The sequence below is a fragment of the Notamacropus eugenii genome, chromosome 3 (assembly GCF_028372415.1).
Source record: "Notamacropus eugenii isolate mMacEug1 chromosome 3, mMacEug1.pri_v2, whole genome shotgun sequence".
Taxonomy (NCBI): domain Eukaryota; kingdom Metazoa; phylum Chordata; class Mammalia; order Diprotodontia; family Macropodidae; genus Notamacropus; species Notamacropus eugenii.
Genome location: NC_092874.1, coordinates 12,876,735 through 12,899,305, shown reverse-complemented (window position 1 = coordinate 12,899,305; position 22,571 = coordinate 12,876,735). Strand labels below are relative to the sequence as shown.

The window sequence follows — 22,571 nt, the reverse complement described above, 5'->3', positions numbered from 1 at the left end:
ATAAATAAATCAATTTTCCAAACTTCACACATTTTTTCCCAGCTCCAATTTAGAAAGTATAGGACACTTTGAGTCAAAAGACCAAGGTTCAAATCCTAATTTTGCTCTTTTCTGCTTGTGTGACCTTAGGCAAGTCATTTCAGTTCTCTAGACCTCAGTTTCCTCATCTGTCACGTGAAAGGTTAAGATAATCTCCAAAGTCTCTTCTAGCTTTAGAGCTAAGATCTTACGGGCTGTTAAGTAATTATGGAGGGCAATGGTAGTTTTTGCTTTATATCTCAGTGGAGGATCTCCAGGTTGTGGTAGACGTAGGATGTCACCATCGCTGGAGCACCAGAAACCTTGGGGGTGTTGGCAGGAACTGTTCACTTGCAGGTGAAGCGCAATGGAGTGATTCTAGGCAAATGCACATCACAGAGTCTGAGTAACAGGAAAAGTAGAAACAAGTGTGGATTGAAAGGGATATTTACTCTTTATATCGGTACTAAGCGAGCTGGACAAGTGGAGATGTCTTCAGATAAAGTAGGAGTCTTCACCAAATCCTCAGCCTCCCCTCCTGCAGCACTGGACACTCCTCCTCCTGCTCTCGCTCCCACCTCAGTGTATGGGCTATTACTCTCCCCTGGTTCTCCTCCAACCTGTCTGATCACACATCCAGAATCTCCTCTAATTCCCCAAGACTTTAGCATCCCCCAAGTCACTGGCCTGCATTTGCCTCTCTCTTGGTGATCTCATCTTTTCCCATGGGGTCCATGATGGCTTTGATTCAGATCACTCTGAATGCCCTGGACTTTAGTCCCTCATTTCCATCTCCTTCCTGCCAGCAGCTCAACCCCAATCTATACAAAATAACTCATCACCCCCCAAATCCTCCCTTTCTACCCCATTTCTTTATTTGTCTTGATTCCACTTCTATTCCCCCAGTCATTCAAGATTAAGACTTCAGTCTTGGATCCTTTATTCTTTCTTTCCCTCCCTCCTCCCACAACAATCAGGTGCCAAGTTGTACCCATTTTCTCCTCTCGCTGTCTCTGGTCCCCACTGCCCTTTACACTCCCACATCACCACTGGAGAACAGATCTTCATCACCAAACTGCTATAATAGCCCCTTCACTGGCCTCCTTGTCTCCAGGCTCTGCCCTCCACAAGACTACCAAAATAATCCTTTTAATTGTACAAGCCTTGGCATCTTCAACCCCTGCTAATCATCATCAGTGGCCCCTTATTAAATAGAGGATAAAGCCAAACCAGTCCTTAGCCAGCCCCCTCTACAATGACCTTTCATCCACCTATATTTACCTTTTGGGCCATACTCAGGTCCTCTGCCCATTAGGACATGTGTTCCTTGCTGGGAGGAACAGGTTTTGTTTTTGCTTTTTGTCTCCAGAGGTTGGCATAGGACCTGGCACATAGAAAGTGCTCAATAACTGCTTATTGAATGATTGACATTTGAGGTTACAAGCTTGGTTTTCTAGCCTATTTTACATGATTTCCCTTTATCCATTATTTGTTCTTACTTTCTACGACTAACCATCCCTGATCTTGTCCTTTCCTCTATAGTTTCCATGTGTTCCTGTAGTCCAGTCTCCCAGTCCCTCTCTCCTCTTCTCTGCCTCTCTTAATTCTGGCCTTCCTTCAAAGGTCCAACATAGGTGCCACCTCCTTCATGATGTCTTTCCTGATGACTTCAGACCATAGTGACCCAGAGGGCATCACATTTTTCTGGAGTTCATGTTTTGATTTCCCTTTAATTATGATGTTAGGTGGAATGGTAGCAAGAGTACTGGGCTTTCAGCCAAGGAGACTGAGGAACTGTGTGATCATAAGTAAGCAAATTTTACATCTCAGCTTATTCACCTGTAAAATAGATATAATAATCCTTGCATTGTCTACTTCCTGGGACTACTGTAAGAAAAGTGCTTAGAAACTATAAAGTGTTACAGAATCAGGAGACAGATGTGGATAATAACAGCACCGTCCTCCAGGATTGTTGAAAGCTCAAATGATCCAGTGATTGTAAAGCATTTACAACAGTGCCTGGCACACATACAGTGGAGAGAGAGCTGGACTTGCAATCAGGAAGACCTGAGTTCAAATCTAGCTTCAGACCCTTATTAGCTGTGTAACCTTAGACAAGTCATTTAACTTCTGCCTCAGTTTCCTCAGTTGTAAAATGGGGACAATACAGTGATAAGTACTTATCTCCCAGGACTGTTGTGAGGATCAAATGAGATAATTCTTGTAAAGTGCTTAGCATAGGTCCTGGCACATGGGAAGTACCATATAAATATTATTATCATCATCATTATCAAAGACTCTAGAAATGTGAATTACTGTTACTGTGTTTGCCTTAGGCTTTGGTTAAGTTCCCAAGCTGAAAAAACCTTTGAGTTACAGCCTCTGGCTGTTGTTTGAGAACCAGCCTAGAAAAGGGAGGACGAGGACAGTAGCCAACTTACCATCAGAAGGTTAAACGCCAGGAAAATTGATTTATTTTTAGCCTTAACTATTGGTAAAAATCATCTACTAAGGCACAGAAAAAGGTGGGCCCTGCAGTGGTTGTCCTCACCCATAATAAATGACAGATCTTTTAAAGTAAGAGAAATTAGCTTTTTATGGAAATATAAATCATCTTCCTCTAAATAAGTCAAGAGTCTTTGATTTCAGAGGTGATTTGCTACAGTGCACAATGTGACCCGTCTTCCTCAGTCAAGTTCCCTAAGGCTCAGTATCTTCACATAACCATAAATTTTGAAAGACAGAAGCAACCTCCATAGCCATCTACTCTTATCTGGTACAAGAGACTCCAGAGGCCAGGACCCAAGTTCCCATCTTGACTTTGGTGCAGCCTACCTGAATAACTGAGCATATCACTTAAGCACCCAAGTGTTGGGTGACTTGACCTTGAGATCACTTCCCTACCTGGAAAAGAATTATCTCCACATACTGGACAATTCTGATGTCATCCTCACTTGCTTGAATAGTTCCAGTGATGGGGAACTCAGTAACTTCTGAAGCAGTTTATTCCAATTAAAGATAGCTTGAATTGTTAAGAAGTTTTCCCTAATATTAAGTGTAAACTTCTCCCTTTTCCTCCTAGGATGCCTCTGATCTGAGGACAAACATACATTTAATTCCTTTTCTACAAGAGTCCTTTAAACATTTGAAAATACCATGATTCTCCCTGCCCCTAGAGTTTTCTCCTGTTCCTTTAACCATTCTTCAGAAGGCATGACCTTGAGACCCCATCCCATCCTGGCCTGTCTCCTTTCCATCCTCCTCAAGTTTATTCTTGTCCTTCCTTAAATAGGATGCTCAGAACTGGGGAAAAATACTTGACTACTATTGTTAGCATCTGACATGCGCAGAGCATGGCCTCCAGCCAATCACCTCTTGATTCTTGGAAAAAGAAGGTGAGATACTTGTCCATGGTCCTAAAGCTCATAAACCTCAGAGTTAGGATTGGAATAAAGACCTTCTGGTCTCCAGAACAGCAGCATTCTATCCAACACAATACATCACTTCTCTACATTAGTGTTTATAGTGGGAACTTTCGCCACCACTACCAAAATAACCACCATCACCACCACTACAATAATCACTACCACCACTGCAACCACTAGCAGCAAACAAAAACAAGTCAAGCCAATTCAGAGGGAATTAATTAATGAGATCCTCCTGCTCTGAGAACAGACTTACAGGTGACAACAGACATCAGGTGGCTGGTGACCTTAAGCAGAGTCCTTCTCATTTTAACTCTCTCTCTTCCCTTCTCATCACTCTCCACATGACAGAAACAGAGGATTAGACAGAATGAGTACTGCCTTCCATTTATTTGCCCTCCTTTATTTTGGGGCTTTTCAAGGATTTTCCCACACAGAGCTGTGCACAGAATTGTGCAATGTCATGGGAGCCACTTGTGTATCCAAGGGATCCAAACAGGAGTGCAATCTCACTGTGCCTCATTCTCTGAGAGAACTCTACCTCGCCCGGGGCTTTCAGAGGAGAGGCAGGACATATGGTAAATGTTGATCCCCACAGTATTTTTCTCTGAGGAATTGCACATAATTTGTAAACAAAATAATCTGACATCAGATGTTCCAATGAGGTATTGTCTCCATTGGAAAATAACAACAAGTACACCAAACCAGACGAGATGGGGTGACTGGGGAGGAAAGAACTCAAGGTCAGATCTACATACCATGAAACATCTGACTGGAAATGGGGAATTTCAGGCAAAAACAGAGGTACTCAGCCTAGAGTAACCATGACCACTTGGACTTGAAAGTTTACAAGCAGATGCTTGGTGTCAGGAAACCACAGTCTTGATTTCTTTCAGACACTTGCTAAATAACCACCAGCAAACCATCATTAAGGAGAACATCTAATCCAGCAAACACTCTCCTACATCATGCTGCCATTCATGTTTTAATAACTCCATTCAATAAGCATTGATTAAGCATCTTCTAAGTGTGGGCCACTATGCCAGGGGTTGGGAATGCAAAGTCACGAAGAAGAAAATAACCAGCTTTTGCCCTCCAAATGCTTACGTTCTGTTTGGGAATCATAGCGTAAACAGATAGGCAATGAGATAAGGCCTCATGAGGGAAGGGACACTCACAGCTCCAGGGCTCAGAAAAGGCTTCCTGTAGGAGAGGGCACCAGGGCTGAGTTTTGAATGGGCCGTTCAATTAATAAATCCACAAACATTTCTGAAGTTTCAGCTTGAAGCAGTGGAGAGACATCTGGCCTGAGTGCCAAGAAGACTTGAGTTTGAGTCCTATCTCTGAAACATATTGACTGGGGCTGCTGGGCAGGTCGCTTCGACCCCTAGTGCTCTGGGCACTAAACCTACAAGCTGAAGAGATGAAAGTGCCTACCAGTTCTGGTAGAGAGGGTTTCTTCATCTGGGAGTCACTTATATCAATGACATCGGAGGGTCAATATTCACCCTTATCTCTGTACCTCAGGTAGAGTGTTAGGCACTGGGGACACAGAGGCAAAACCAAAACAATCCCTAGCCTCAAGGAACTTGCAATCTAACTCAGCAGGCAATATGTGCTGTCTCATTGTCCTCCGAGTATCTCTCCAGGCACAATTTGGTATCAGGCTAGATAGGAAAGGCAGAAAGCACACTTCCTTGTGTTCTCATATCTCCTATGAGTATTAGAAAGGGAATGTGAAGAACAACAAAAGGGCATCTCATAAAGCTATTTTAATAGCCTTCCAATCTTTGCCAATTATAATTATTCCACAAGCAAAGAGAGGCCTCCCAGAGGGAGGACAAGGAAATCAGGAGGGAGTGGAGAAACAAGGTAAACATATTTTCACATGATTTCCATGTTCCACAGCTGGAATATCTTTTTAAACCTGTTATTGTATCCTTGTTCATTAAACTAATGTTAGAAAATCACAGTGCCAGGTTCATAGGGCTAGGAGATATTTTAATAGGATGGTCTCCCTCTCATCTGTGAGGGACAGAACTTTCCCTCACTTTTCCCCACCTTGTCACCCCATGATAGCGTACCTGGCCTTTCTCTCTGAAGAAAGAGAACCACCCTCACCTTTATCCATGGATACTTCCCCTGCCATATTAGTGTTGCCTCTGCCAGTAAAAGGCTTTGACCCGTTGAATTTGGGTATAGTCAGAGGGGAACAAAAGATTGTCATCTGCTGGTGTTTTTGGACCAGATCTCTGATTTATTAACTGACTGATGGACAGGATATTCTCTCTACCATTATAGGTTAACACTTTCTCTACAACTCATAATTAAAGAGAATAGTCTAGAATATTGCAAGGTTATGTATCTTCATTACATGGCTAGTATGTGTCAAAGGGATGCAGCTAGGTAGCACAGTGGATAGAGCACTGGACCTCAGATACCAACCTCAGATACCTACTAGCTATGTGACCCTGGGCAAGTCACTTATCCCTGTTTGCCTCAGTTTCCTTATTCACAAATGAGCTAGAGAAGTAGATGGCTAACCATTCTAGTATCTTTGCCAAGAAACCCCAAAATGGAGTCAAGAAAAATAGGATATAACTGAAACAAATGAATAACAAAATGTGTGAGTGGGACTTGAGCCCAGGTCTTCCTTATTCTGGTGCTGGCGGTATCTCTTATTCCATGCTACCCCTCTCTGGTCATTTCTTACTTTAATTACTCTTGTGAGTCACAAGCTAATTTGTTATTTCTGAAGGCCAAAGGTGTTTAAGTATTATCAGAGCCCTACAGCAAAGACCCAAAGACCCTGCCCCAGTTCTGTCTCTGACATTTCTATAGCCTTCATAGCTGGCTAGGAAGAAATTTGGCTGAGAACTGGAATTTGTATGGAATTTTCAGTTTCACTCCAAACCACTCTGGCTAAAACATACCACAGCCACAGCTGATGGCCTCCTGGCACTTGTAACAGCTATCTGGGAATATTAGTAAAGCACTAGCCCAGCAGGCCAAAGACATGGGACCCATTAGAGTCTGGAGGACTTGAAAAAGCCCTGGATGTTGACTGGGAGAAGCTATTGGAATCTCAGGCTTGCTATGTCTTATGGGTGTGACCTTGGGCAAATCACTTCCTCTGTTGGTCCTTGTTTTTCTAACCTATAAAATACGAGAGTTGAGATAGAGCTGGCATTCTAACCCAGGAGAAAGTGGGATGCAACGGAGAGAGAGCTGGCCTCCAAAAGAGACCCAGGAGGGGCTGAGTTTGCATCCTTCATGAGTTATGTGACCCCAAGCACGTCTCTCAGCCTGTCTGAGCCTCAGTTTCTTCATCTGTAAAATGCAAAGGTTGGATGAGGTCATCCCTGAGGTTCTCTGCAGATCTACATATGGGACTACCACACTAGAAGTACCTCATGCATTTGGTAAGATAGTTGTATATGATTTGGGTCACTACCAAGCAAACTGTTACTGTTCCCTGCCTTGGATTTAACTTGAAAATTTCACATGCCTTTAGCACCTATTACATACAGGGTACTATGATTGCCACAGGGAAAAGAAAGACAAAACCCAGCAGTTTCTACTCTTGGGAGCATTCTATTGGAGTGGAAATGACATAGAGAAGGCCTCATGTGGAAGGAACTACTTGTGAAAGAAAGGAGGAGTCTAGCAATAAAGAAAAGGGAGGATGGGAGTCAGGTTTAGGGACAGGAGGGACAACTTCATAGATCTGGATTCACCTCTGCCAACTCTTATGGCCTCCTTCTGTGAACCATGAAAAGGTGAGGAGCCATTGGAGCCAGGGTTAAGCCCTGTGGAAGGAAATGTTGTACTGGGGAGCAGGGTTTTAAAAATGGTTGGGAAGCCCCGTGGCGTTTTGACATCTGCTGGTCTGCCAGAACAAGCTGTCGCTCTCAAAATAAGCTCATCATCTTTAATCTCACCACCATGCTACTAACTCAAGTCTTGACTGATGTCATGTCCCTCAGCCTCCTTTCCCCTTTGATTGGAGGGATGGTAGTTGGACTCCTCCCAATCCCTTTCTTTCTAGAGGGCAGCAACCAGACTCTCAGTTCCTTCTACTCTCAATCTAGTGCCCTGCCTGGTTTCAACTCCATAGAATAAGATGACCATGTGCCAGGTGCCCCTGGTGCCCCCCACCCCACTTTTCTGTCTTTCTCCCATTAGATCGTAAGCTCCTTGAGGGCAGGTGCTGTCTTGCATCTCAGAACTCAGGACTCCATGTGTGGAAATCCAAATTCTGGTGGAAGACCAGAATAAAGGTGGCATGAATTGGAAACATCCACATTTCTAAAACCCTTTAATGTTTAGAAAGCACAGTTCTTAATATAGCCTTGTGGTAGGACAAGTATGATTTTTTTTCACTTGACATGGGAGGAAAGTTAAGGCTGGAGAGATTGTGTGAACTGCCTGTGCCCACACACCTAGTAGGTAATTGAGCTTTGATCACAATGTAGTGGGGAGAGTTGAGATTCAAAGCTGTAGGACTGAGGCTTAGACCTGGTGGAGCCACTTATTCCCTGTGGGACTTTGAACAAATCACTTAATCTCAATGTGACTCAGTTTCCTCATCTGAAAAGTGAGAAGACTCTGCTAGATCGTTCCCTAGATCCCAGGGTCCTGTGACTTACTATGACCTGCTGCCTGTCTGTCGGAAACCTCTCCACTCTTTGCAAATATCTTGAGATACTCTAAAGTAGGGATTCTTAACCCAGGGTCATGAACTTTTGTATTTAGAATATATATACATAACTACATCTCTCTCTCTCTCTCTCTCTCTCTCTCTCTCTCTCTCTCTCTCTCTCTCTCTCTCTATATATATATATATATATATATATATATATATATATATATATATATATATATATATATATATATATATATATATATGTAATCCTATGTATTTTATTTTATTCCTTTAAAACCTGATTCTAAGAAAGATTCCATAGGCTTTACCACCAGATTGCCCAAGGAGTCTGTGTCACGTAAAAGCTCCAGAAGGCAGATTCTGGAGTCGTGTGACCTTTTACTCCCAAGAGCCCCATGGATGCTCACTACTAGAAGTCATTCATGAGAAGCTACAATCAAACTGTGTGAATATATCAACAAAGGCAGAAACCCAATCAGCAGAGGATTTCCACAAGGTAGTACCATTCTGAATAAATCTAGGCAATCCACATCCGTGGGTTGCCAATAACACACATTCAGATGATGCCTAAGCTAGCTTAAGCACTAAAAGACCCAATTAGAATTTGCTCTTTAGGGATTCCTTATTGGTGGTGGGTCTCAAAACTCTGCTATTTCTATTCAGTTGATTTTTGGCAGAAGACAGAAACACTATCTTTGTGGCAGAGCTAGTATCTTTGCATAATGCTCCAGAACCCAGATTGCAATCTCTCATGATAATTCACAGAATAGCTCCGAGAGAGAGAGAGAGAGAGAGAGAGAGAGAGAGAGAGAGAGAGAGAGAGAGAGAGAAAGAGAGAGAGAGAATAATTTTTTTTCCACCAGCCACTAAGGAGGCACTGTGCTGTGCTTTGCAAAGGAGGGCAGGACTTATCTCCAAGTATTTCAAACAAAGACAAATGAAACACCACTAATAAATTAGCTTGTTGACATTTAATAAGCCTATACATGAGCTTGATTCAGCTTGGAAATATAATTAAATTCTTAAAATAAATGAGGGCTGGCACGCTGTGCCAAAGTTGGCTGAGCCTATGAAAAGTGACTATCTCTGTCTGCCAATGCTGTCTATGGACCAGATGGAAAACATAAAGTGGTTTGCACTTTATTTTTAAATTACTGTAATTTTCCTAATAAAAAGGTTACTCTTTATTTTCATAAAGCCAGATAGGCTGTCTCCAATAATAAGGCCTAGGAAAATTATCCTGATGGCCCCTCTCTCCCTCCCTTTCTTTCCATCAGGCACTTCCTCGACCTAGTTGACTAAGGTCATGCAGTCCAGCTTAGAAAGCAGAGCATAAGCCTACCTCTTGGGCACACCATCCACACTCTGGGCCCAGCACCAGGCACTTGGAACATGTGGCTGCATTCGAGCTGGTACATCTGTTCTCTTCTGTAATGGAGGACAAAATAGTGGATTATTAAGGAGTTCTCCTCCCTGGAATGGTCCTTACCATTTGACCCCTGATAAACTACTTGAGAGAAAAATCAGTCTGGCCAATTGCAAGACTTGGTAAGAAAAACACATTTTTATTGGAAAAGATAAAGTTCATTGATTTAGAACTAGAAGAGATTCTAGGGGTCATCTTGCTCTCCCCCTTCACACACATTTATTTTACAGATAGGGAAACTGAGGCCAAGAAAGGTTAAATGATTTCAATAAATTAGCCACTCAATTCTCAAGCATTTATTATATGCTTGTCATGCCAAGCACCATGGTAAATACTTAAGGTTTAAAGACAGAAAAAAAATTCTGTGCCCTTAAGAAGTTTACACTTTAATGGAGGGGACATTATCAGCTGCCATGAACCCAGTACATGTAAATACATAGAACAGAGGTAAGGTAACCTTGGAGAGTCAAGTGGATAGGAAACGAAACAGATAGAATTTGTACGCAGGTCATTAGTCTCCAGAGAGAAGCCATGTTAAAAATCCTACAATGTCTTTCTTTTTATCTCACAAATTTTAGTCCATAAATATGATGTTTGTCCAAGATTTTTAGTGCTTGATTTTCTGCCCTTGGGAAGGGTGAGAAACACTATCTTTAATTTATATTTTATAGTTCTGGATAAATCCTTCTTCAAGCAACCCAAGAAGAAGGGACTCCCTGCTTGATTCTCATATACAGGAATATTACATTAATCATTTGTGATTGCCTTGAGTGCGAGAATTCTGTCTGCCAACAAATATGTCAGCTGTTTATACCTCATAGATTAGTGTTAGGGAGTTGCTAGAGGTTCATACACTTGCTCAGCCTTGCATACCAAGGAAGTGTCAAAGGTGGAAAGTGAACCTAGTTCTTTCTGATTATAATGCTAACTCCCTATCCACTATGCCACACTGCTCTCTGGAATGTGACCTGAACTCAGTGAATTCGAGTTGAGCACTGAGTAGTAGAGGCTGCTGGAATGTACTCATTCTGATGCACCTAGGTTCAGCTCTTAGTTGTAGAAATTTCTAGAAAAGTCACATGGGCAAGTCTCAACCTCACTTAGTTTCCCAGTTTGCAATATGAGAATAGCTAATCCCTAGAGTACCTACAGTAAACTCACAGGGTTGTTGTGAGGATCAAATGAAATGATGCTTGCAATGCCCTATGTAAATCAATTTTTCAATTCTCTTGTATCAACAGTCATGATTCTTTCCATATCAAGACTGTGCTACTATAGTATCTAGAATGATAGGTCTCACCTGGTCTGGACCAGTACCTAAAAGCTGGGGATGGATTTGGTTCTCATAAATCATAGTCCTGGGTCATGCCCCAGGCATGAATATTCTGGATGGAGAATTCATAAAGAGCTGGGGTGCCCATGAGAGTACCTTATCATAGAGGATCTGACTTTTCTTCCAGCTTGCAATCTATGATCCTATGAACGCTATCTCTGACACTTACAATCTGTGTGGCCTTGGACAGGTCAATGAACTTTTCTGGGCTTCGTTTCATCATCTGTAAAAGAAGGGTTGGTTGGACAAGATAACCTGTAAGGTTTTAGCCATGTCCAAATCTGTGAGTGTATGACTGACACCTTGGACAGCTCCCACCTGAAGGACCTTGCAAAATTCACTTCCTTCTCTAGGCCTCAGTTTCCTCTTCTCTAAAATTAAGACATCAGATTAGATGATCTCTAAACTCTCTCCCAGTTCTGGACCTGTGATCTTATTGTTCTTTTGGGGCAAAAAGGGACAGAAGAGCCCAGACAACAAGCCATGATAATCATCAGTGCTGGTACTTTAGAAATTGGCTCAGATCTGGCTCAGCTTAAGTGAATGTCCAACTGGATTTTTCACAGATTTTCATCTTTGGCTGTGATATTTAATAATACCAGTTTCCTCTGGGAATAGCCCCCCTCCCATACTTCATCCCCACCCCAAGTACTAACGTTTAAGACTAGGAAAAAGATAGAAAAATTGACTCAGAAATAACCATTGACTGATTTCTCCATAGTTTGCCATCAGGTTACAGTGTCCTGGAGCTGATCACAAAGCCCATTGGCACCCCTGGGCGTAGGCATCATATTCTGGTTTGATCATCACCTGAGCCCAGTATCAGTCACTCACCAGGCACATCTTCTTCTCAGACCTGCTCAGGAGGCACTGATGTCACTCTGATCTAAAGATAGCTCAGTCCTCCCCTCATCATCCTCTGGCTTTGCTCATTCTATAGCTATCTTACTCACTTTGAAACCTAGTGTTTAAAAATAGATTTGGGGATTTAGGCAGGCAGAGGAAGACTGGGGGATGCTGGGGGAGGAGAGGGCCAGGGTGGGGGATGTCTCCTTTCAACCTTTTCCTCTCTGGCTGGCCTTGATGCTTCTGCTTCCTGCTCCCAGAGACATGTCAGTCATTTGGAGGCACTCAAGGCTAAAACTGTCCCCTGAGAGTTCAGGGAACAGCTAAACTCTAGGGATAGGGAGGGGAAAAGCTAGAGAACTGAGGGGTAGCTTTGCTAAGTGGGGAGAGTGGGAAGCCAGAGGTCCCTGACACTGTCTTATGGGAATTGATGGGGAGGGGCATGCCCTTACTTCCCTTTATCCTCACTCCTCTCCCTATCACATTAAGAAACAGACATTTTCTCCTGATACTCTCTCATCACTTTCTTCCTTACATGCTCTTTCACCTAATTTCATATAACTTCACACTGACCTTTCTGGTCCTGAGCTCTTCAATGAAGTGGCTGCCATGAGTCAGACAGGGTGCTAACCCTGGCATTCAAGCACTTAAAAAACAACCACTGCTTAGTTATTTTTGGTGACCTACCTTCCTTCCTTCCTTCCTTCCTTCCTTCCTTCCTTCCTTCCTTCCTTCCTTCCTTCCTTCCTTCCTTCCTTCTTTTCTTCCTTTTTCTCCCTTAGCTCTTTGCCATAAGGGATGGCTCTCTGAGTAAGGGATAGGGGAAGGAGATATGGGCAATAAGGTTTATATAGAATAAATCAGTATTTTTTAAAAGCAACCCTCAACACCTTATACCTTGTCGGTCACTAGCTAGGTTTTCCTCCAGTGAGATTGAATCTTTAAAGATAAAAATATCCCAGAGAACTTGGGTGTATGATCTGGAACAGGCCCAACTTAGCCTCCTACATTTTTTCTGAACTGACAATATCACAGACTTATAGCTACAAGGGTCCTGATAGGGTCTAATATTAGATATTTAGAGATTGAATCTCCCTTAGAAGCTGGAGAGTCCACGCTCTCTTGCCATGTTTCAGGTGAGGAAACTGAGACACAGATAGGTGATTTGCCCAGGGCCACACAACTCTTACATATCTAATGTGGGATTTGGATTTAGGTTCTTCTAATGCTAAGTTCAACCTTCCATCCCAAAGGCTATGTTGCTGCCTGGAGTCTTACATCTTCTTTTCTAGATGAGGATAGTGAAGTCTAGAGAAAGTGAATAACTTGTCCCAGGTCTGGCCATGACAAAGCCAGGATTCAAAGGCTGGCCCTCTGATGCTGAATCCAGCGCTCTCTCAACCTGGAAGTGTCCTGTGCCTTCAGGGCTAGTAAACTGACTGAAAACTAGAATCGAAGATGCTTATACGTCTAATTTTGCCTTTGTTGAAATTCAAGCTGGACCACCACTGCAGAAGCCTGGCACTGCGCTGGGCCCTGCTTTTAGCCCTGACTTCATCCAGTCAGGTGAGACTTTGGGGCTGCAAAGTAAATGTGCAGAGAACTGAAGTATGGGAAGGACAAAGGGACAGGGCTGTGTTTCCATAGTTAGTCTGATTCTGACCTTGATTAACCCTCACTCAACCTGAGGCCAAGGAACTGAACAACTTCCAAAGGAAGAAGTTCCATGATTCTGCTTCTCTCCCCGCTGCCCTGCATCCTTGGCATTTGGGAGTCAGGCTCCAATTCAGGGACCCACCCAGGCTGGATGGTGACAGCTTGGGAGGTCACCTTGGTCCTGTCAGAGGTCAGGGCTGACATGTCTCTGAAGCCTCCCAGAAACATGAGTTTGGCCCTAGATGGATTTGGAAGAGGAGGGGTGCCTTATGTTTCCTTGGAACTCAGGGCAGACTCCAGCTCTGGCCTCCATGGGAGCCATGTCAAAGACTGCTGCTGGAGAGTGTCATGGTCAGATTCTCAGAAGACAAGCCAGATAAACTTTGGCAAAGATAGATTTCAGGCTTTCATTTTTCATACTGAAACAAGGCCTATGCAAAGGACTGGATGAAGGAAGTTTGTCTTTTGGGAGGCCCTGAAATCCCTATGGGGCACACTCTAATGTAGCAGGCAGGAGAGTGAGTATTCCTTCTCCTTGCCCTGAGGGTCCTGGCTAGCCAAGTTGTCCTGAGCATCAGCTCAGGCAGGTCCAGTTCTAAAGAAGTCTGAGGCAGCCCTGGTCTGAGCTGGCGCTGACAAAGGGTTCACCCAGCCAGCAACAGACTCAGCAGACTGGGATTCGAGAAATATTGGAAGCCACATGGACTCACTTGATGAATAGAAGGAAAGGCAGTGTGGGATAGTACATGGGGGGCTAGACTTGCAGCTAGGAACCCTGCCTCTGACATCCCATGTGACCATGGGGAAGTCACTACATTTTTCTGATTCTTAATTCCCTAAGTGTAAAGAAGCAGGAAGAAAAGTACCTGAGGGAACTACTTCACATGGAGCGTGATGTCTGTAAAGTACTTCACAAGTTCTAAAGGGCCACAAAATCTCTGTTCTGAGCCCCATTCTTTGTCCCCCATTGTGGTCCTGTGTTCCTCCACTCTCTGACAAGGCCATTCACACCATTGTCCCTTCCACCAAACCCCATCCATCTCTGTCAGCTGAAATCTCTCCCTTCCAATTCCAATTCCAGGAAGCAAAGCATTCTGAAAGGCAGCTCACCCTCCCCAGTAACTCCTAGCACTTGGCCCAGACTTTCCCCTGCCCTTGCTAGAGTCTCCCTTGTATCAGAGTTATCTTGGCTTCCCCACCCTCACTCCTTCTTGAGAGGAGAGCTTCTGCCCTAATAGATTTTTGTATCCCCAGAGTTGAGCATGATGCCCTCCCCATGGAATACATTGAATCGAAGCTGAATTAAAATTGGCAAGGATGATACATGGCATCTAACTCCATATTCTCTTCTTACAGATATAGAAGGTGGAGCCCAAGGAATTAGAGAATTTGGAGGTTGTAGGGAACTCTGGCCACTTTCATCAATATCTACCCCCAAGGAATAGCTATTATAAATGTCTCCAAGAAGTTCTTGAAGACCCCCAGTGAGGGGAATCCACCAGCTCTCAGCCTTCTCTCCCCTACCAGCTCTGACCAGACTTTCATCATGTCTCATCCTTGACCCCATTCACTGGCTTCCGTTCCCTTTGGGTGCTATCTCCCCTCATTAGAATGAAAGAGTAGGGGCTGTCTTTCGTTTTGCTTGCATTTATATCTCCAAAGCTTAGCACAATGTCTGACACACAGTAAGTGCTTAAAAAATGCATCCTAAAGTAGTCCATTCACCTTCTTGACTGCTCGAAGTGTTAGGAAGATTTTCCTGACATCAAGAATAAATCTGCCTCAGTAGCTCCTCCTTTCCTGCTGCCCCTGAGGTCCATTCCAGAATGTGCTGGAGACACCTACAAATTGGCGATCCATTTATCAGTGGGCTCATTGTAAGAATGTGTTAAGACTGAACTTGCTCCTATCTCTGGCTTTGGGGGGGATAGAACCAGCCCCAACTCACTTCTGCATGATAAATGAATACTCTCATCATGCCACATGCTATGTGATGGCTTTTGTGGAAGTCATTTAACCTCCTGGGGACTTGGTTTCCTCCTCTGTAAAATGGCAAAGTTGGACTAGTTTCTTCTAGTTCTAAATCTGTGATCTTATGATATCCCCTGGTGTATAGTAGGTGCCTTGTACTTCTTGTTCTGAGTCTTCTCATCTCCAAGGTCTTCTTCCCCAGTTTCTTAAGAGGAGGATAATAGTAACACCAATGTCCTACCGTTGTTGTGAGGATCGAACATATGTAAACATATTTTGACATATGTAAAACACTTTGCAAACCACAAATTGCTATGCAAATAACAGCAATCATCATCAATCAATGCTATGAACTATAATGTATCACATCAACGCTACTACTGATTGATGATGATGATGATGATGATGACGACGCGATCCTTGTATGATCTGGATTCAAGACCCCTTTTCATGTAAGGCTGATTACTCTCCTCTGCACACTCTCTAACTTACCAGGATTCTCTTTGTGGCCCGAGCACTGAGCACAGTCTGACCTGTGCAGAGCACTATGGGGCTATCCTCTCCGCGTGACTAGAAACTGTTCCCTTCCTCTCAATGCAGCCTAAGCAGCATCCACTTTTCTGGTGGCTACCTCACACTATAGTCTCAGTTGGGTTTCCAGTCCATCAGATTCCCAGATGTATTTCAGACAAACTAATCTCTGATCATGTCTTCCCCCTCCAGTTGGGAAAGTGATTTTTTTAGGAGTTTTCCCCAGTGACCCAGATATCTGATAGGATTGCCATGCATCCCACTCAGGTCTTCTCCCTTTAGACCCGGTTCTTCTCTAAGACTCTGCAGTCATTATATCTCTCTGCTGTTTCATTGAACATCCTCTCCTGTTGGTGATGCCAGAAGACTGCACAGAAGACTTTGGTGGAGGTGGCTTTAAGAGTGTTAAAGATGATCCAGAGATGATAGCAGGGGGAGAAATTCTTGAGAGCTCAAAAGAATAATGGATGCTTGTCTAAGACCACCTCTCTAACTGCCTGTCATTTATAACATATGCAAAATGACCACTCAACAACTGCATACCCAGAAGGTGAATCAAAACCAACAAAAGTCCATAATTTAGAGGTTAAGAAATCTCTGAGATTGCCACCTAATCCTGCAGGACTAGAATGTTCCATGGTCTCTTCTCGTTTTGAATCAACAGAGGGGATGGGGAAGAAAAGAACATTGCCAGTACCCTCAAGCACTTTTGTGGTGCTCCTCACCAATTGTCCAAGTCACCAGCCACCATCAAGCCAGCCAATGACAGTCTAACAATGATGCTGATTACCAGCTTCTCCATGAGTGACCTGGTGGGAAGAGGGCATACAATATTCCTTCTTAGAGCCCTGCCTCTAGGAAAGAAGTGATGACGCCTAGTCCTTTTCTAGTATCATATCAAATGAATAATTACAAGGAGATAAGCTCATCAGAGACAGTATGGAATAGTGGATAGATGTCTTGATGTCAGCAAGAGCTCGGTTCAGATCCTGCCTTTGATACAAACTGACTGTTTGACCCTGGGCAAGTTACTTTATTCCTTGGCACAATAGGCAACTTTCTAAGATCATTTAACACATAGTGGGAGCTGATCTGATTGGCAGTGGAGGGTGTGTTCTCCCCTAGGAATTTTCTATACCAATGAAACTACAGATCCAGGCCCTTCCCCTGTCCCACTCTCAAGCCACTAATGGTTTATAATCATCATGCAAATGGCCCTGTGACAGTTCTGATAATTACAGCTCACATTTACATAGGACTCTGAAGTTTCTTCAACAGCCCCAGAAGTATGAGTCAGGAAGTAGAAGGATTATACTCCATTTTACTGATGAGAAACTTCAGGCATAAACAGTAGAAAGACAGTATCCTCTTGGGAACCATTTTTGTTTTTTGATTATCATTGGTTTGCCTACTGGTACAGTCTGAGTCTATGGAATCTTTAAAGCATGCAATGTTTCAGAGATAAAGTTGGGATAATAAGCAGATATTACAACTGATCATTGTTTCAGAGGCAATGACAATTGTCTTTGGGCAGTTAGGTGTTGCAGTGGATAAGAGAACTGTGCCTGGAATCAAGAAGACCTGAATTTAAAGACATTTATGAGCTATGTGATTTGAGACAAGCCAGTTCATCTTTGTCTTTCTCAGTTTCTTTACCTATAAAATGGGTATAATACCAGGACCTACTTCTCTGGCTTGGTGTGAGGATCAAATGGAATAATCATTGTAAAGTACTAAGCAGAAAGCTGGCAAATAGTAAGTATCCTAAAAATGCTATTATTATTATTATCACCAATATTCGTATTACTGTCATTCTCATTATCTGCTCTATCTTTGTTTCTTTATAACAAACACCTTTGCTATAGCTGATAATTGAACATGGGCTTTGAACATGACTCGAACATACGTCCTGAACACTGGCCGTGGTCCAGGCCCTCTAGCCCCCTTCTGTGGGATTCCAAGAGCAATCAAAGGCCTCTGCTCTTTCTCTCTTAGCAGTCTTTTCTCCTCCTTTCCTAAGAAGAGCCAGGCTAGTGTAAGCCTTATAGGCCCATAGAGTCAAAGCTTCAAGGAACCTTCAGGGTCCTCCATTCCAATGGTTTAAGGTTGAAGCCCATGGAAGAGAAAGGTGACTTAGCCAAGGTCCCTCAAGTCATTTCCCTCACTTAGTCCTTGAGATCTTTCCATATCCTTTCTCATACTCTCCTGGCCTTCAGATTCTTCTTCCACAGACAGAGGTAGTCCTCCTTCTTACTGATGCTAATTCCTCTACCTGGCACTCTTTATCTAGCCCCTTGCTATTGTGTGAACTTTTCCCAGAAAGATCCCCCCACATATTTCTTTGGTCAGCCTTTAATGGTTCTTTTTCTTTGGCCTTGTGATCTGTTTCCCCTATCCTAAAACAGCCTGCCCTTGACTCTGCTTCCACCCCTAGTGTCAGTAATTCCTCCTCTCTTCCACTGTCAAACTGCTGGAAAGAGTAGCTTCCTTTAGGTCCATAGGCTCCAGTTTCTCCCGACCCCCTCATGGTTCAGCCGTATACCATCTGGCTTCTGTCGCCATCACTCTGCTGAAACAGCTCTTGCCAAGGGTGTTGACAACCTCCAGATCCCTCCATTCAATGGCTTCTTTTCAGATTCCATCTTCCTTGACCTCTGTGCAACCACTGGCCCTGTCACCCACTGCTCCTTGACATTGTCATCCCTCACTTTCCCCATGACTCAGCTCACATGGCTCCTAAATGATGGCTCCTTCCTTTTCCTCACTGAATCTTCAGCATGGCCATCTCCTAAAATTCTGTCCTTGAATTTTTCCATTCTCTCTTCTGACAAACCTTCTGGAACATCAATCATCACCCGGATGCAGAAGATCGTTCCCTCTCTGGGACCATGTCTAAACTTTTCCTCCAGACCTTCAGCCTCCCATTTCAACCTGCCCATGGAGCAGCTCAATTTGCATGTCCACACAGCACCTCAAAGGGTCATAGATTTAGAGACAAAGGGTCATAGATTTAGAGACGGACAGAAATTTAGAAGTCAACTTGTCTAGCCCCATGATTTTACAGATGAGGAAACTGAAGCCCATGGAGGTTGAGTGACTTGCCCAAGATTGCACACTGTAAGTATCAGTGGTGAGACATAAACCCAGGAATCCTTGACTTTATAGTCTATCCTCTTTCCCTGGCACCATGATGTCTTTCAAGGATTAACATCAAACTCAATATAGCTAAACTAAACTCATCTCCCTTAATATGTTGTTTCTCCTCTAATTTCTCTATTTGCACCAATAAGATCCTTACTCCCCATCCATCCTTGTAATCCAGGCTTGGAACCTGAGAATCTTAACAATAATGACGGCTAACAGACACAGCACTTCAAGATTTGCAGAGCATATTAATATAGTATTCCATTTGATCCTCAACAGATAGGTGCCATTATTATCCCCATTTTACAGATAAAGAAACTGAGGCTAAATGAATTACCCCTTGTCACACAATAGTAAGCATCTGAGACAGGATTTGAACTGAGGAGTGTCTGTCTCCAAGACCACTGTACTGGCCTCTATATCATCTAGTGTCTTGATCTTTGTCTTGCCTCAGTCTCTATCACAAAGGAAATGTAGGATGTGCAGATTTGGAGTATCCACCCCAAATATTCACACAGACTATCTGTGCCAACTTATGGTGGAGTATTCTGAGCTCATATTGGTCTGCTCAGCCACAGCTGGACACTGAAACTTCACTTTCCCATGGTAAGTAATGTCATTTTGGTCCTCTTTGAGAACAAAGGACAACCACAACCAACCATACTGCTAACCCCATTCAGTTGCCAAGTCCTGTCAATTCTACCTCTAAAAACCTCTCCCAAATCTGTGTCAGCCTCTTTACTTCCACCACAACCATGCTGCACTTACCCCTTCTCTCCTGGACTATTGTAGGAGCCCCCAAATTTATTCTAGTCTATTTTCCCTCCAATTTAGTCTTCCCATGACATCATTCTTCTACCCAAAACACTTCAGTGTCTTCCCCCTGTGGTCCAAATTAGAGAGAAATTGTGTCCAATAGTATGGGAGCCCTCTGAGGGTAGGGACTAACTATCATCGTTGTCCTGTGTATCTCTAGTGTCTGACACAGTGGGTGGCTGGTACAGAGGAAGTGCTTCGGGCTTATTGATGAATATCCTGGCCTTCAAGGCTTCTAGAAGCTTGGGTCCAGTCCAGTTTTCCTGCTTTGTTTCTCATTATCTCGCCCCGCCCCCCCCACCATGGGCTCCATGTTCCAACCAAACTGGTTTATTTACTTCCCAGTGCCCCCCAACCCGAGTTCACATTCTATCCTCACCTTGGTGTCTTTGCTCATGTCATCCCCAAGCCTGTTAAGGGCCCAGTTCTATCACTGTCACCTGATGGACATGATGGCTTTCTTTCTTCAAGACTTTCTGCAAGGGGTCATCCCTCTCAGTGAAACTTTCCCTAAATTTCTCACTGGTAAGTGAGATCTCCTGCTGTAGTTTTCTGTGGCTATGCCTCTCGCATAGACCTCTGAGATATCCCAATTTCTGCTATGTTGGGCTTATTTGTGCGCATGTCTAATCCCCTTTACGAGACTGTGAGCCCCTTGAGGGCTGGGTTTGTGTGTGGTTATATCCTTGTAGGCTATATGCCCATCAGGTTGCCTGAGAGACGATCTGAACCCATGTATGACAAGTGGAAGTCCTGAAGAGGGGGAGGCTAGTTCCTAGTCTGAGCTGTCTGAGTTAGGAAATACTTTCACCAAGGAAATAGCAGGGCCTCTAAGAGGGGGAGGCTTCCACAGTCTGGAGGAAAGCTACCTAGCTCTGGTGAGTGGGGACTGTCAAATGTGTCATCCAAAGGGAGAGGGAAAGGGATGGAGAGGAGAAGAAAGTAACAGAGAAGCAGAGGGATATGAAACAGAGGAAGAGGTGGAGAAACAGAGAGACAGACACAGAGACAGAGATACACACCAAGAGATAGATGGAGATTAAGAGAGATACAGAGACAGAGAGAGAAAAAAAGAGACAGAAATGGAGACAGAAAAAAGAGAGATAGCCACAGAGAGGGAGACAGAGAGACAGAGAGAAAAAGAGAGATAGACAGAGAGAGGGAGACATACACAAACACAGAGAGACAGAGATGGAAACTCAGAGACATAGAGAATCAGAGACAGAGAGGAGAACACAGAGACAGAAAGACAAAGATCAAAAGATGGAGAGAAAGAAAACAAAAAGGGAGAAACAGAGAGAGAGACAAAGCAAGAATGAGAGTGAGAGAAGTTTGTTGAATAATTCCATCATTCTCCAAATGTTAGACGTGCCCCCACCTCACCCCCTCACTCCCTGTTGCTCTGGATGATATACCTTAGTACAGTCCTGAACTTTCAGAGATCTACCAAGTATTTCCCCCATCACCACCCTTTGAGGAAGGTAGTATAAGTACCATTATCCCCATTTTACAAATGAGGAAACTGAGGCCCAGGGAATTTGAATGCCCTGCCCAGGATTACATGGAAAATAAGTGTCAAAACCAGAACTCGAACCCATGTCCGCTGCCCCTATCCTCAGGTGCCCCGGGTACTTAATTATTCCTGTTCTTTTGCTTCCCTTTATAAAACACAAGTTCCCTGAGGGCAGGGGAGGTTACCTTTTTTTCCCTTTGTTTCCCCAGGGACCTGCTCAGCTCTCTTCCAAGTTAATGACAGCTTATTAATGTGGGTCTTGTCACTAGGCTACTTTATCTGAGGAAGTTTTCTGGACCCAGGAGAAAGAGAGAGGCCCCAAGGAGAAAAGGCAGAAGAACAGTGGCTAACCACAGTTACCAGTCAGGGCACCTCCCTGGGCATCTCTTTAGGCCTGAACCTCTGGGGGCTCCAAAGCTCCCCAGTGCGGACGGTTTTGTGCTGCTCAGAGCCTCTGGGTCTGGCCTGGAAAAGCCAGACTGGACATGTGCTCTGCTCCTTGTTTTAACTGGAAAGTTTCCATGCATTCCAGCTGTCTTCTCTGGGAGGCACACTCCCTGTTTTGAAAAGCCAAAATATTCACTAGTTTCCCACTCTGCCCCTCTAGATAATGTTTTCAATATAACACATTTCATTAAAGTTTCAGGGCCTCTTCCTATTTTCCATTCCAACTCTTGGCAGGTAGGAATCTCTCTCCCCACCCCCCCTCTCTCATTCTACCTCCTTTCCCTCCCCTTTTCCTTTCCTTATTTTATTCATTCTTTCACTTTTCTCTTTCTTCCTTCCTTCCCTCTCTCCATCCCTCCTTCCCTTTCTTTCTTCTTTACTATTAAACAGCTGCTTAGGTCAAAATCCCTAAAGCTTAAAGAAATTCTTCAAGTGTAGGCCATGAGGAACTTAGATTCGCTAATGTTTCTTTGAAATTTGAAGACCTACTGCTTGTGTGGATTTTATTACATGGTCAGCAAATCAACATCAACTCGTTTTCTAAACAAACTCCCTCTCCCCTTGCGCCTGTTAAAGTCCCAAGCCTTCATGAGGGCTCACTCTGAGGCTCTCCTCTCCAGGAAACCCTTCCTAATCTAAACTTGTTAGTGTTCTTTGCTCCTCCTCCTCCTCCTCCTCATTGTAACCCCCTCTCTACCCCACTATCCCATGTAGAGCCTGAGCCTAAGCTTCTGGAAGTCAGGTGCAAATGACTTTGATTTTGTTTGTTTGTTTTTAGA

At 43.7% G+C, this 22,571-nt stretch overlaps 1 protein-coding gene across 7 annotated transcripts in view; it reads right to left on the bottom strand.

Moving 5' to 3' along the window:
* ITGB8 (integrin subunit beta 8) overlaps positions 1-22,571 on the bottom strand; it is a 114,526-nt gene that overhangs the window by 74,317 nt on the left and 17,638 nt on the right. For all 7 annotated transcript variants that reach the window (XM_072650875.1, XM_072650869.1, XM_072650872.1 and 4 more), the window contains exon 2: positions 9,452-9,537. In XM_072650875.1, coding sequence (XP_072506976.1) covers positions 9,452-9,537 — 86 coding nt within the window. The remainder of the gene's footprint in view (positions 1-9,451; positions 9,538-22,571) is intronic.